The sequence below is a fragment of the Triturus cristatus genome, chromosome 6 (genome assembly GCF_964204655.1).
Source record: "Triturus cristatus chromosome 6, aTriCri1.1, whole genome shotgun sequence".
Lineage (NCBI taxonomy): Eukaryota > Metazoa > Chordata > Amphibia > Caudata > Salamandridae > Triturus > Triturus cristatus.
The window spans coordinates 1,760,396,204-1,760,411,845 of NC_140589.1; the positions used below are offsets into that span (position 1 = coordinate 1,760,396,204).

Consider the following 15,642-nt stretch of genomic DNA (forward strand, 5'->3'; position numbering starts at 1 on the left):
AGGTAAAGGAGTGTCCAAAAACAACCGGGAAGCGACGCACACAGGTGGGGTGGAAGTCTCTGAGTGCCAACACAGTCCGCATCATGGAGGGACGTCTTTCCCAGTGCTGCCCCAGGATCTGCGCTGCACACAAGGTCCAGGAAGGCTGAGTCAGCCAAAGTAGACAAATGTTGCTGGAATTGTCCCTGGGTCGCCGGAGGCCGTGCACGGGACGAGGCCACCACCTTCCACTCAGGTCCAATACCTCCGGAACAGATCAAACCCTCAGTTAGCCGATCACACGGTAGCATACTGTCCGGAGTGTCCGGCTGTGCACTAATCGCAGGGGTGGCCGCGACATTATCCTCCTGTGTGCAGTGTGGGAAGTCCCTGTGTACCTGTGGACCAGCATGCCGCCACTGTCCCAACGCTGATGCCACACCATCGAGCTTACTCCCCAAGACCCCGACGCCACGAGCCAAGGAGAAATGAAGGGCACCAAGGGCCTCTAGGAGGTCGCCGTACCCCAGCACAGCTCTCCGCGATCGCTCCGCCACACTCCCAAAAGTCACACACTCCCAATCCTGCTGCGACCCAGTGGACAGGATGGTAGGCTGCATCGCAACAAGATGGCCGCCGGGAAGGTCCGACTCGTATTGGGGCCGGGACCCAGGGGCAAGCGCCTCGAGGTCCACGGCGCTGGAGACAGGGGTCCGGGGGCAGGCACAAATTCAGCCGTTGCGTGGACACGGGCAACAGTCGTCCCCACCACGGACCAGCTCCCGCGAAAATCCGGGAGCAGCCCGCAAGGATCAGGGCGAGCTAGGGGCGGCGTCCGGGCAGCTCACTGTCAAAGGCAGGGGCAAGCACCGAAGAATCTGAGAATTGCACCCCCGGGCATGCCCTCGGTCCGCTACGCTTAGCAGTGGGAGCGACCACGGCGAAATGCAGGCCGAGGGTAGCACCGCTCCGGTGGACCGACTCCACCCAGTCACCACAGGCCGCTGTTGTTGAACTGCCACCCGGCCAAGGCGTCCACTCGAGGTCCCGGCTCCGGGGCTGCACGGGCCGCAAAGTTCAACTGCAGATTTCTCCGGCGGTACAGCAGCCAGAAACCTCGGAGTCACACAATCGGTTGCCACTCTCATTCACAAACACGATCTCATAGCGCAGACTGAGGATCTCGTGCAGGATATCCGTGCGGGATGCGGAGGTTCACGGAGCCGGGAATCTACGCTGCCGTCCCGGTCGCCATCTTGGCTCCTCCCCCCAAGGTATTTTTTTAAAATGCGTTGTAGTGTCATGCGATGTAATGGAATGCGTTGTAGTGGATGTTGCGTTGTAAAAATTGCGTTGTAAGTGTAGTGCGTTGTAAAAGTTGCGTTGTAAAGGTTGTTCCCCGAATAGATCTAACCAAGGCTCTCCCCACTGCTGAAAGAGACCTTGCACCACGTCCGAGTGCAGATGCCGTTCATGATCCATCAAGCACCGGCGGCTGAGTTCGTCCGCCCTGGCGTTCAGAAAACCTGCCAGGTGTTGAGCCACCAAGGTAATGCCTTGATGTTCCAGTCACATCCAGAGGCGCAGAGCCTCCTGACATAGGGTTCAGGATCCCACCCCGCCCTGTTTGTTGCATTACTACATGGCGGTGGTGTTGTGCGTGAACACCTGCACCACACTTCCCCGGACAGAGGGAAGGAATGCTTTCAGTGCAAGCTGGATCGTCCGAAGCTCCAAAAGGTTGATATGGAGCCGGGATTCCGCCGGAAACCAGAGTCCTCTGATCTCCGCCTCTCCCAAGTGGCCTCCCCATCCCAGGAGGGACGCATCCGTCACCACTGTGTGCTCCAGCTGGGGAAGGGAGAGGGATCTGCCACAGACTCAATCGCGATTCGTGAGCCACCACTGCAACTGCTGCGCAGTGCCCTCCGAGATCTGGACATGATCGGACAGGTTGCCCTGATGTTGCGCCCACAGGAACTTCAGGTCGCACTGCAGAGCCCGCATATGCCATCTGGCATGTGTCACCAGCAGGATGCAGGAGGCCATCAGGCCCAGAAGCCGGGGGGCCATCCTGACTGAAACCTGGGACAGAGGCTGAAAGATGGGAATCATAGCCTGAATATCCCAGACTCACTGCTCGAGAGGATAAACCCGAAACAGCGTCGAATCTAGAACCGCTCCAATGAAGGGGAGCTTCTGAGATGGACTCAGGTGCGACTTCCGCACGTTGATGGAGAACCCCAGCAAATGCAGGAGGTCGGCCGTAGTCTGAAGGTGGGTGACGACTGTCTGGGGCGTGCCCGCCTTCAACAACCAGTCGTCGAGGTAGGGGAAGACTGACACCCCGACCGGCGCAGATGAGCTGCAGCCACCGCCATCACTTTCGTGAACACCCGAGGGGCACTGGTAAGGCTGAAGGGGAGCATGGAAAACTGAAAATGCTGCTGGCCTACTGTGAACCGCAGGTAACGCCGGTGGGCCGGCAGGACGGGAATGTGAAAATATGCATCCTGCAAGTCCAACGCTACCATCCAGTCTCCAGGGTCGAGGGCAGCTAAGACCTGAGCCAGAGTCAGCATCTTGAACTTCTCCTTCCGGAGGAAGCGATTGACATCCCAGAGGTCCAAGATAGGACACAGACCCCCTTTGTCCTTCTTTGGGGACCAGAAAGTAGTGGCAATAACAACCACTCCCTACTTCCGGTCCAGGAATGCACTTGATGGCCCCCTTGGCCAAGAGGGCCGTGACTTCCTGGCGTAGAAGAGCCAAGTGATCCCCCGACATGCGGTGGCACCGAGGTGGCATGGCAGAAGGGGAGGACTGAAAGGGAAGGGAGTACCCATGGCAGATTATCTGCATCACCCATTTGTCTGATGTAATTTCACGCCAGTGAGGTAGGTGGTGGGGGATCCTGCCACCCACCGGTGTGGGGTGCTCCCCGAAGCTCAGATTAGGAAGGTTTGGAGGTGGAAGCAGCGGAGCTGGAGGTGGCCGACCGCCACGCTGGTTCTCCGACTCGCCCCTGCAGAAACTGCGATCCCAGCCGCGCTGGGGCTGGTTCTGCACAGGTTTAGGGGACGGGTGTGCCTGACTGCATCTACCTTGGCCAAGAAAGGAACGAAAACCAAGAGAGGCCGAGCTCTTAGTAGAAAGGTCCAAGGACTTGGCCGTAGCCCGCGAATCCTTAAAGCGATCCAGGGCAGTGTCAGCCTTGTCACCAAACAGGCGGGTGCCATCAAAGGGCATGTCCATGAGTGTGCTTTGGCCATCAGGCAAAAACCCAGTCGAACACAACCAGGCGTGACGTCACAACACCACAGTTGTTGAAATCGCCCTGCCCAATGAGTCAGCGGTGTCCAACCCACACCGAATTGTGAATTTAGCTGCATCAAATAGAGGGAGCCAGTCGTGGCGGCAAAGCCGGAGCAGGAGAAGGGACGAATGGCATCGAGAATGGCGCCGGCCAGGGTCGAACCGGTGCCGTCTCCCAATGCGGATCCCAGGCCGGAACGAAATGGTCCTGGAACCGGAGCAAGGGAGGAATAAATGGCATCCAGTGTGGCGCCGCCGGAGCCGGCAACGCCACACCTCGTGGTGCCGGGGCTGGAGCCACTGGTGCAGGATCTTGTGGCGCCAAGGCTGGCGCTGGTGGCGGAGCTCGAGGCCTAAAAAGGCGGTCCGTGGTAGCAAGGAATTCTTGCACCTGTTCGGGAGTCGCCGACGGACCTGGGTATGGCGGGTAGGCCACGGGACTCCCAGGCTCCAGGGGAGCCGCCGGGGCAAAGCCCCTGTCCCCCGCGTCCGCGATGGGGGGGACGTCGTAGAGCGAACACGCTTCTTCGACTTCTTTTTATGGTGTCGCTAACTGGAATCCGAAGGTGAAGATTTGGAACCTGAGAAGCAAGGCTCCGGTCCCGCGAGAGGTCCCGGGAATGGACCCTGAACCCGGAGCGGCGGCATGATGAATGCCGGACCTCCAGCAACTTCCGACGCCGCTCCCGCAAGGCCTTGGGGGCCATGGCTCGACAATCCCGGCAGTCCCGGTAGTCATGGGCAGTCTCCAGGCAGTACAGGCAAACATCGTGGGGGTCCGCCACCGACATATTCCGGCGACAGGCCCCACAGGACTTGAAGCCGGGCATCCCTACGTGCACCAGGAGAAAAGAAAGGAGACAAAAGTCTCAAAATATTAGTCAAAAAGTGTCTAAGGTACATGCTCAAACCGGATCTGCGCTTGCTGGCGCGGAAAAAGAAAGAACTGACATCAGCGCGCATGGGTGGCGCCTAAGTACTCTCCTTGGCGTCATCTCAGCGCTTACGGCGCCAGTGACGGATGCGGAGCTGCACTACGCCACCTACTGACGCGCAGGGGTACTTCTAAGCAAAACTTTCCGGATCCAGTCTGACGCCTGGGGATATTCTAAGGTAAGGAATCTATCACTAACTAATGTCTCTTACAGATATATCGTTACACAAGTAGTAACTTGTGCTTTACTATGCTTAAAGGAGAGTGCACAAAGACTTTAGTTAATACATCCAGTGGTAGTGGTGCAGGTTGCTATATTGTAGAACTCTAACTTTATACCATTGGCAATGTTTACAGATGTAGGAATGGCTAGTTCACCTTCCATTATGAAGGAATGCAATCCAGAACACAGACTAGTACTGATATTGCATGCCTCATGCTTGTCGTATCTTTCTGTTGTCCCAGTTACTCCTGCCTCTTTGTTACATGGATCAGGATGAGGTGCATGTGGCCTAGAGTCAGGAATTGTAAAGCTGCACCCACTGTATATTATGAGTAGACAATGGCTGCTATTTGGCTCAACCTATAGAATTTTGTTTTAAATTCTTCCTTGTATTATGTGTTTTTGCACCTTGGTAAATTTGCCTCTTACCAGAAAATTGTCCACTGGTACTTACAATGTGATGATGTTATTTTTTTATTTACATTGGTTTGTTATAGCGCCGCTTCGAGAACTTTACATGTGACATTAACTGCTAAAGTAATTCCCTTTCTAGTTGGTAATTGTCTTTTGCATGTATTTCAGTTCCAATGGCATATTGGTTATACTATTACTTTCCATTTCCTTTTAAGTTATACATATTTTCAGTTGTGGGATTTCTGCCTCTCTGTATGCATGAGATTCAAAGTATCCGTTTTGCATACTAAAATATCTCATTGTTTTGTTTGACTCACCAGGTCATGAACAAAACTTTGTGCTCCATGGATAATGCATACAACATTCCCATTATCAGAGGTGTGGGCTACTTGTGTAAGACAAATTTGCCCTCCAACACAGCCTTCCGAGGCTTTGGTGTCCCCCAGGGGATGATGGTCGTAGAGACCTTGATGGACGACATCGTGCGGACATGTGGGTTGCCGGCAGAGCAGGTACAGTACAACACAGAGACATATGATGTTCATTGAACAAGGTTAAACATATGCAACCATACTCTCAAAGTTGAAAACAAGTGACAAGCAAATATATACACAAAAAGCATTTAGTATATGAGACCAATATTCCCATCACCTACAATACCTATATGCCCAATGCATCTGTTGCCACTTTGCTCTGCATAGCTGCCGCCAAACAACATGATATAGAATTCTTTAAAAAAACTATTGTGGGACATTGATCTTTGCAGGCCATACGTTCAAAGACTGTGCTCCATCACAGAGTAGGCTTCTCAACCTCATTCTTCTTGAAGAGTGAAGTGTACAGAGTCTTGCTTATCCATTTGCAGAGCAATAGTAGCAAAAGCAGTTTGAAGCTTACTGTACCCACTAAGAAAATTGCACAGTATTCCCCAGCTGTCCCTGATGTTTAACACAATGTGCCCTGTCTTGTAAAGTGCTACTATGCAAGTGAAAGAGTTATCGACCACAATTGTCCTGTATCATCTCTTTCTGTAAGAGATCTCACTCCTGGTGGAGAAAGACCAGTTTTGCTAAGAAGTCATTATTCACACAAAGGCCCTCATTACGAGTGGCCATATGTTAGTTGTTAGTTTTTTATCACACCAGATAATTAATGATGCATAGGGGTCTGTTAGGTAATGGGTGTGATAAATAGCGCCTACTATGAATTTTCCACCTAAAATGGACAAAGCATGCAGTCTTTGGTGCTTACCACACCAAAATCGTTTTGTCCCAGCATTTTCCATGTCTTTTTCGCCGTTTAAACTATGGCAAGTTAGACCTGCCAAAATTTAACGGGGGATGCAGTTATTGCATGCAGTAAGTTTTTGGTGCGATAAAATACACAAACTCATAATTCCAATATGTGCGGTAGCAAGAGGCATATCAAATATTAGAAATTATTGGGCCACTCGACAAGAAGGGCAAAATCAGATTCACACACCAGAAGGCTTTTCTAATGTGGTAAAATTGCATAGTCAATAGACTAAATAGATCTTTATTCAGTGTACAAATAATCATACTACCCAGATGGTGAGATTCTGTGTGGCATAACCCAGAACAGAATACAGCATATTAGAATCAGAGTTTCAGTCGAGTTTCAGTCGAGGAATAGATGTTTCAGCACAGCAATGAGCATATGGCTTCTATATTGCTTGCTATGATAATAAGGGCAATAAAGCAGTGGGAAAAGACCACCAAATGCAATTAATACATTTACAAGCATGTACAAGAAGGCTGGTATTTAAAAGAAACACTACAGACCTGGTTCAATCAGCCTTTGAGCCAATACCAAGACAAAAGTAGAAGAGGTAGTGGAAATCAACTGACTGAGAGGAAAGATAAGTTTATATGATTGGGGGGCTTCTTGAAAACTTACTGTGGGGCAGAGTTTGGCGTGGTGCAGGCTGCTGGTCCCTGCGACAGACACCGGGCTGCTCCTTTCCTCCCGCCGCCGCAGCTCTTCACATCGCGGCTGCTGTGAGGAGGACACGGACCACGGACCACAACCCCCAGGCTCCCTTGCGGCCGGAAAGCCGCCAACGACGTCTGCGCGCACTGAGGCGCATTTAATCCCCGCACTTCCCCGGCAGAGCGGGGGCTTCTTGAAAACTTACTGTGGGGCAGAGTTTGGCGTGGTGCAGGCTGCTGGTCCCTGCGACAGACACCGGGCTGCTCCTTTCCTCCCGCCGCCGCATCTCTTCACATCGCGGCTGCTGTGAGGAGGACACGGACCACAACCCCCAGGCTCCCTTGCGGCCGGAAAGCCGCCAACGACGTCTGCGCGCACTGAGGCGCATTTAATCCCCGCACTTCCCCCGCGACGCGGGACCGCGCGCGGGCTAAGCCCGGGCAAAGGGCGGGCCGTCAGAGGCTGGGCTGGGCCACCCCCCTGAGGTGCCGCGACACGGATACTGGGACACTGTGTGAAGGTACTGTTATCAATACTAACGGTAGGCCAGCGGCATCCTGTTGGTTGTGGAGGACGGGAGGCGCTCCAACCTCCCCTTGTCATTCTGGGGCACTACCGGGTAACAGGTTACTGTGAACTGAGGGGAACGTGAGAGAAGTGCCAGGGGAAATAACAGTTTATTTTATTGATCCGTAACAGTGTGGTGTTAGAGACCCCCATGTCTAAAGCTAAACCCTCTTCGACCAAATCAACCATGGACAATTACTTGGTGAAGATGGTTGATAAAATAAATCAAGAGCGGAGAAAATCATTGGGGCGGGTGGAGGTAATTGACCCTATTCTCGTAGATACCAACCCTCCTTCCCACTTACCTGCTATAGACAATGTTAATGCCAACTATGGGCATAGTGATCATGATCGGATCCATGATATGGCAGATCTTAGTGTGGCTGCCTCCGCAGATGACACCAATATAGTTGACCCATCTCCTGAGGACCTAACATGTACTGGAGACTCTTCGACTGCTGTCACAGCGGCTACCACATCGCAAAGAATATTACGTTCTAGTCGGTCACATAATAAGACATACAATAAGACCGTGCATTCTAGGAGGGGGGGGGGGCAGAACATTAACTAAAAGAATTGATCCTTTGGCCGTGAATTCTACCCAAATCCCTCCCACTGTGACGGATAGTAATCCGGTCATTATTGAAAGTGGTCAGTTGGATCTTCTAATTAGTATGATTGATGCCAAGTTTGATTTACTAATCAAACCTTTAATGAATAAATTAGATATGGCAATTACTGAGGTGGCTAGGCTGGGAGGTTTGTTAGAATCTCATCTCAAAGCAAGCACTGGAGCTGAAGCAATCGCTGAAACCCCAGCAAACAGCCGTGCTCCTCGACAGACCTCTGAGTTAGTTGACCCAGCAGCAAACCCCCCTAAGACCTCACAAGGCGTGCAAGTTAATGAAAGTAGAAATTCCACTGATTCTCTGCCGATCCCGGACCAACTAGGATCGTCATATATCCCTGGTCCTGGTGTAAAAAATTTAGGTACCTCAAGGCCCGACCTGCCCCCAGCCTGCGCCCCGTTCGTGGCGGTCCTTACCAATGTGCCACAAGTTAAAGAAACTGGCCGTAACTTTAGTGAAACCCATGTTTCTTTGAAAAATAAAACTGTGGATTGGCTGCACCGGGAATGCGGCTTTCCAGCAGCCTTGGCCAAGGATATCATTAGCACTAGGAGAGTTGATTGGATCGGGAGCTCGCGTAAGACCTGTGGGGGTGATTGTATTATAGTTAATTTCCGTAACCCGCACCTTGCTTCCACAGCTCTGTTACGAGCGCAATCCTCTCCCTCATTGGAAAAAGGGATATCCCTTCGGCCTCTAGGATATTTTTACAGGCACCATAACACTCGTCCAAATACTGCACATACTGGGGTGAGGGAAAGAGATAAGTATGTTCCCCCTGGTCCTATCTTTACCACGGTAAACCGATTTGAAGCATTGAGTGGATTAGATGGGAATGATTGACTGGGGATAGATCTGTTTGAGTCAACTATTGTGGCTAATATCACAGGAGACGAGGGAGGGACTGAAGCAGTGAGGGTTCAAGACCCAGTGAATGTCAGTGGGACTGTTATTGCCGCTGGAAATTTTGGCCACTGTGAAGACGAGAACTGTGCTCCTTTGATCAGTGACCAGCCCTGCAGTCCCATCCCTTTTGACTCCACCAGCCCCCCTTCCCGCCTTAGATCCCGGAGCCAGAGTGCCTGTTCGATCGCTAGCTGGAACATTGCTGGACACTCCTCTAAGATTACTTGCCCAGGATGGGTTGAATTTATTAACAGTTTTAACATTTTATGTTTCCAGGAAACCTGGTGTGTTGATCCAATCAATTATAATGGCTTCGTCTCTTATAACCTACCAGCCGAGGCCTCATCATCGGGTAGAGCCAAGGGTGGGCTATTGGTTATGATTGCTGTTGATATACCTGTCAAAGTCAAAAAACATGTGCTGGTTGGAAAACATTCTCAGATCTTATGGCTTCAACAGGAGCAGGACAGGAATATGCTTTTAATTAATTTTTATAACAATGTCTTTGACAACTCAAGGTACCAGGTTGCACTTGCTTTAGAATCTGTTATGGAAAATATAGTAACTAAGTTTGATATTGTTTTTGATATCATTTGGGTGGGAGACTTTAATACAATGGTGTGTCCTTTTGCCACCCAAAGGGTATGTGGTTTTATTGATTGTTGGGGGGATGGGGTTTCCCATTTCCCTCACAACGCATATGGTAATTCTTTGAACAAAATCTTAACGACATATGACATGGAAATATTGGCTAACCAGACTAATAACTCAGGCGAAGTTGTCCCCACTTATACGGGAAGGAACGCCAATACAGTGATTGATTTTATCTGTTTATCATCCGGAATTGCCCCAAGGTGTTCTACCCCTGTGGTTGTAGACAACTTGATTAGCGATCATAACTGTATCACAGCAGAGTTAACTCTATGGAAGGAACGACCTGTGTCTGCCCCATGTATTATTACTAATATTGAGCCCCACCGCCCTAACGGTATTCGTATTAGATGGAAAGGCAATAAAGCGGACATTCAGTCTAATGCCATTGTGTCAAAGTGTCTTACAGAAATAGTTACTATATTAGAACGGGAGGAGGGAAATGCTGAAATCCTGCATACTTTTATTAATCTTAACCTAATTATAAACAGCAACTTCACTGTACCGCACAAGGGTACGAAACACCAGCCCAAGGGATGGTTTGACAATGCCTGCACTATCGCACTTAAAAAACTTAAAATAGCATTGTCAGATAAGAAGAGAGATATTGGAACCATCAGGGAATTACGAGGGATTTACCAGATGGCTACCAAGACCAGGAAAAATGAACTTAGACAAGAGGCCTGGGAAAAATTAGATCTAGCAGCCTCTACAGCGGATTCTTCTCTATTTTGGGCAACAGTAAATAGCCCTTTTTTGAAGGACGAAAAGATCCCAGAATTAACAGCTAATGTTAGTTCGGAGAGCTGGGTTACCCATTTCTCCCAGATCTTTGATTCGATCAGAACCGGAGAATCCCATGACGACAGATGGCCTGTTATACCCTTGGACATCACTATTGCCGAAGTGTGGGATAGTATTAAATCCAGCAAGGGTGGGAAGGCCCAGGGACCTGATGGGGTTCCTATTGACGTATACAAAACAGTACCTGAATTATGGGCCCCACTGCTCACAAAAGTTTTTAATACTGCTGTACGTTCTGGGGTCCCACACACCTGGGAAGAATCCATTATCGTACCGATTTTCAAGAAAGGAGACAGGGGGGATGCAAAGAATTACCGCCCAATATCCCTCCTGGACTCCTCAGTGAAAGTTATGAGCCGGGTACTCATGGTCAGGTTAGAAGAATGGGCTGAGTCCAATAATATCCTTGCTGACTCCCAACACGGCTTCAGGCCGGGCAGAGGAACATTGGAACAATGCCTCAACCTAGATTTAATCATAAGCAAATATACCAAGGCAAAAAAAGGATCGCTCTATCTCTGCTTTGCATACCTGAGTAGTGCCTTTGACATGGTGGATCACAGTATCCTATGGTCCACGCTATTGGAATTGGGGGCCCCAGAGGCGATTGTTTACTTTCTGGCGAGACTTTACGCTAAATTAAATTCTAGTGTCCGCTACGGCCAGGCCGGGGAGTGTACCCCCAAGTTTAGGGTTAGACGGGGAATCAGGCAAGGGTGTGTGCTTGCCCCTTTGCTTTTTATTCTTTTTATCAACAAAGTGGACGCAGCTTTAAAGGAAATTGCGGCTGACGCACCAAAAATAAAAGATTTCAGCGTCCCCGTACTTCTCTATGCGGACGACGCTGTAATTTTGTCTAGGACCCCTATTGGCCTACAGCGTTTGATGGACAGGTTCTTGATGTTCATCAACGATAGAAAATTGTTGATCAACAAGACTAAAACTTTCATTATGGAGTGCGGGGCGGTGTGTAAGAAACCACATGCTTACTTTTTAGAAGGTCATAAGGTGTCTACAGTGGAATCCTTTAATTATCTCGGCATCACCTTTTCTAAATCAGGCAGCTGGACTAGTGAGATCAATAATGTCCAGGCTAGGATGGCGAAAAGCTCACATGGAGTGTTCAAATTCGCTACAAACATTGGAGATAAACGGATCAAAGATATGTTGACGATCTTTCAAATGAGATGTTTGTCCGTGGCCCTTTATGGAGCCGGAGTGTGGGGGCATACCAAGACAGGGAACCTGCAAGTAGAGGAAAACCTCTTTCTAAAAAGGTTGTTGTGTCTACCTAAATCTGCCACAAATGATTTGGTTCATAGAGAACTAGGTATCTCCCACCTCTCAGATTTACTGGCACTAAGGACCTTAATGTTGTGGCGTTCTGTATGGTTAAAAGAAGAAACCTCCCTAAGCAGAGCAATTATCGGAGATTGTCTCTCCATTGATGGCCATATGAAAATTCCTTGGATTAAATATATCATTAATTGTTACTTCGAGATTTATGGTATTAGTCTTAAAAATGACTGTAACGCCTCCTCCAGTCTGTCTAAAAATGTGATGAAATCAGTTTTTATGAATTTTGTACAAAAACAAAGGGAAAGAACTAGTAGAAATTTAAGTACATGTGTTTTTTATAGTAGTTTTTGCGAAGATGAGGGTTTTCAGTTATATCTGAGTTTAGTCACCCGGCCCTCCCATAGGTACGTTATCACCAGATTAAGGTTTGGGATAGTTCATCATTTGGTGGCTTACCCATTAATAAAAAAACACCCGGTAGGCCCATGCCCATGCGATAACGTATCAGATCAAAGCACTATGCACTTTCTTTTGTCATGTAATCTCTATGATAATTACCGTCGAGCCTATCTTAAACCCATCTTTTTAAAATACGGAGTAAGGAACAGGAAAGATGCTATGAAGTTGCTTTTTAAACCATATCCTGATGTATGCTTTTTTACCGCAACCTTCCTCCTATTAGCTATCAAAGTAAGGCCTGGTATGCTTTTTTAATTATTTATATTTTTAAATCATGTGACCTGTCTACATTTTAACCATGTATTGTTTAATGTATTTGATGTGTATTTTGTTTTGCTTTTATGGACTTGTTTTAAGCTCCGAATAAAGCCTTATGAAAATGAAATGAATGATTGGACCATAAGTGAGACACTTATTAAATTTGTTCGTTATATAGACAACGATCCCTAAATGGACCCAACATTGATCAATAATTACTATAGTGTTAAAAACGCATATGAAAATTCTTAAATCACAAGTGTCCACGTCTCTTTGTAAGAATGAGAGTGTCACAATCGACTTCTATGACTGTGAGTGGCAGTCTCCTTTGCATTTGATTTCCTGACCATCGCTTTGAACAATCTCCTGGAAATGCTAAGTAGTCTAATCTCTAAATTCAAACTATGTTCACTTGAGTTGAATAAAATAGACAAACATTGAACATAGGTACATGAATTATGCAAACATTTATAGTTGTTGATTTTATGACAATTTCAAGGCGGAATAATAACTTGCTTTTATGTAGCACCGCTGCTGTTTATATGTGTTGTACAGAGCATGTGTTACTATTGCCCAACTCAATGATCTGCCTTTTGTCTAACTAATTTAAATGAAAGGTTGAGTTGTCTTTGCCAGGATTCAAACTTATGACCTGCATGGCACATCACATGTAAGCAGTAAGCATGTAACTCATTGAGCCCTCTAACAGATTGTTTTTTCTACGTGTTTTGGGTGTAATCACCTCATCAACATAGAGCCATGATATGCCATATAGCCTAGTATATTCTATACATTGCACCCAATGCTACTCCAGGCAGGAATATTCCATGTATCTACATTCTCTACAAATTGTATTTCAGTGCGAGCAGTAAGGATGATACATCTTCAAAAATACTTCTACTGAGCTGTTTTGTTATGCTGTGTTTTCATTTTATATTCAGGTCCGAAGGCTGAACCTGTACAATGATGGAGATCATACATACTTCAACCAAAAGATTGAGGAGCTGACTGTGCACAGATGCTGGGAAGAGTGTCTTCAAAGCTCAAATTATCATCAGCGTGTAACCCAAACTGAGGAATTCAACAAGTAAGCACTGGAAAACTAACATCAACTTACCAAGATAAGAATAAGACTCCTCATAGCTATATTAAAATGATTATGTAGTTTCTGTTCACACCAGGAAAACATCTTGTGAAAGAGCATTTTTGAATCCAGTACTTTTTTAGCTACTATATGTTGTTGTAACTTAAGTCCACAAATAGTGATGTTAGGGTAGAGAGCACTCCACATCCATGTTTCTTATCCAAAGCATATAGTCGTTCATTAACAACAAGAAAAGTAAATGTCACAGGCATATGATTTGTCATACGTATATATGAATTATGCATGCACATTTCATGAGGAAAGTTTACCTGTCAGAAATTCACAGGTTATTTGGTCACCACCCTGGACACTATTCTAGATGTGTACAATATTTGTAACAACGCCTGATGTATCATTATAACAAGAGGCATGATACTAATTATACCCAATAACAAACAGAATAGAATAAAAATAGAAATGAAGACGTGTAATTTAGATTTAAAAACTACTAATCTGTTGGTTTTATCTCAAAGCACTATTCCTCTATTGTCACCCGATTTAGTTCTAGTTAGGTGATGATACTATTATTAACCTAAGGCTTATAAAACATAAAAAATACTATTATAACCTAAGGCTTATAAAACACACACTCTCGTAGAGTGCTTAGACACAAAGAAAAAGTAGACCTATAAAAATGAACAGTGGACGCGTACAAGTAATGCACCTATGCTCCAAGGGAGGAACAAACACACAAAGAAGGAAGGAAGCCTACTACAGTTGACCTATGCTTCAGGCCTCATCCTGTACCCTCTGCCATCTCCATAATGGCAGCTGCAATCAGTCATTTACAGCCCAATAATTAGGAAAGGCTGTTGTACTTCTAAAGAAAGACTGTCTTCTCTTTCCTCCCCATAGCGTCTAATTCTCCTCCTTCCTGTCTAGAAGATGCCAGCATACAGATAAGCTGTCTAGAGAAAGCAACCTCTTCACCATCTTGGGCTCTGGTCCAGGCTGTGGGCTTCCAGAATGGAACCTGCAGGCCTGTATCACTCATGCACGATACACTACCAGTCTTAACACATACTCACACGTACAACTCACGGGGTGTTGGCGTTCAGGATTACGGGTTCATCATGAGCAGCAGAACTTACGATGAATGGGCCCTCAAGCACGCGTTCATGTCTCACAGGTAAAAAGCTTGTTACTACAGTTCCCCAGTCATGGTACTCTGCCACCACCGTGCTTTATGCATGAAACCGTGACAGGGACCGTATTTACCTGTCACCATTTGGGAGCACAGTACACCCCTCCTGGTTCAGAACAAGTCCATAAGTTGCCCTTGGAGACATCACTTCAGAGCTTCTTTGTGGAGGTGATGGTGAGCCAATGACACCTTTAAGCGAGTAATGAACCTGTGTTTGCAGGGGCATTCCCTTCGTAGAAAGAGGTCCTTTTTGTCATGCTGACCCATTCTTATGGGTCATGATTTATGCTGCTAGGAATGTTGTATGTTTTGTTGGGAGTCTTGACACTGGTTTCTCGGATGAGAGGTTGTTGAAAGGGCAGAGTGGAACTCTCTTATTCTCTACCCCCCAGCAGCACCAGTAAATAAGTTGGACAGCATAAGCAGTATTAGAGTTTTCGATATTCTGTTGTCGTGTCTTAAGGGCTCCTGACGTTTTTCATGTTACTTGAGCAGAACATGCTACAAAAGTGTTGCAGTCCTTTATGAGCCCCTGATTTCTAGTTCTTTTAGATGCACAGGCAGTTTGCTGCATCACAGTAAGGGTACTTGCAGTAGGAGAGCTCTGGTAATCACATTGTGAAATCAACAAGCACCAGGCATGCCTTTGATGGGTACTTGTCAGTGCAAATTCCTCACCTTAAGACTATCTGAAGGTGCCACACTTGATTTGGAGAATTTTCTCAGGATTGCTCCTCTTTGCCAATATGTGGTGCCATATGGCTCAACAGTGACTGTGTACCACCCAGAAAGTGACGGAGGCAAAACAGCATATAGGCATCGCCACCACTCGCTGATGTAGTTTCTTTTCTTTCTGAGCAGATCCGGGCACCTCCTCTGAAGTTTGTCCATTTTCTGATGACTCAAAAAAATTATGTTCCGATAGTATGCCAGAGACGATGTCTCTCCTAATAACAGCAGGATTCA

General features: G+C 47.3%; 1 protein-coding gene across 1 annotated transcript in view; it reads left to right on the top strand.

The window, feature by feature from the left end:
- LOC146821939 (xanthine dehydrogenase/oxidase-like) overlaps nucleotides 1-15,642 on the top strand; it is a 645,326-nt gene that overhangs the window by 462,316 nt on the left and 167,368 nt on the right. The window contains exons 25-26 of the mRNA XM_085613025.1: nucleotides 5,186-5,377; nucleotides 13,330-13,475. Coding sequence (XP_085469151.1) covers nucleotides 5,186-5,377; nucleotides 13,330-13,475 — 338 coding nt within the window. The remainder of the gene's footprint in view (nucleotides 1-5,185; nucleotides 5,378-13,329; nucleotides 13,476-15,642) is intronic.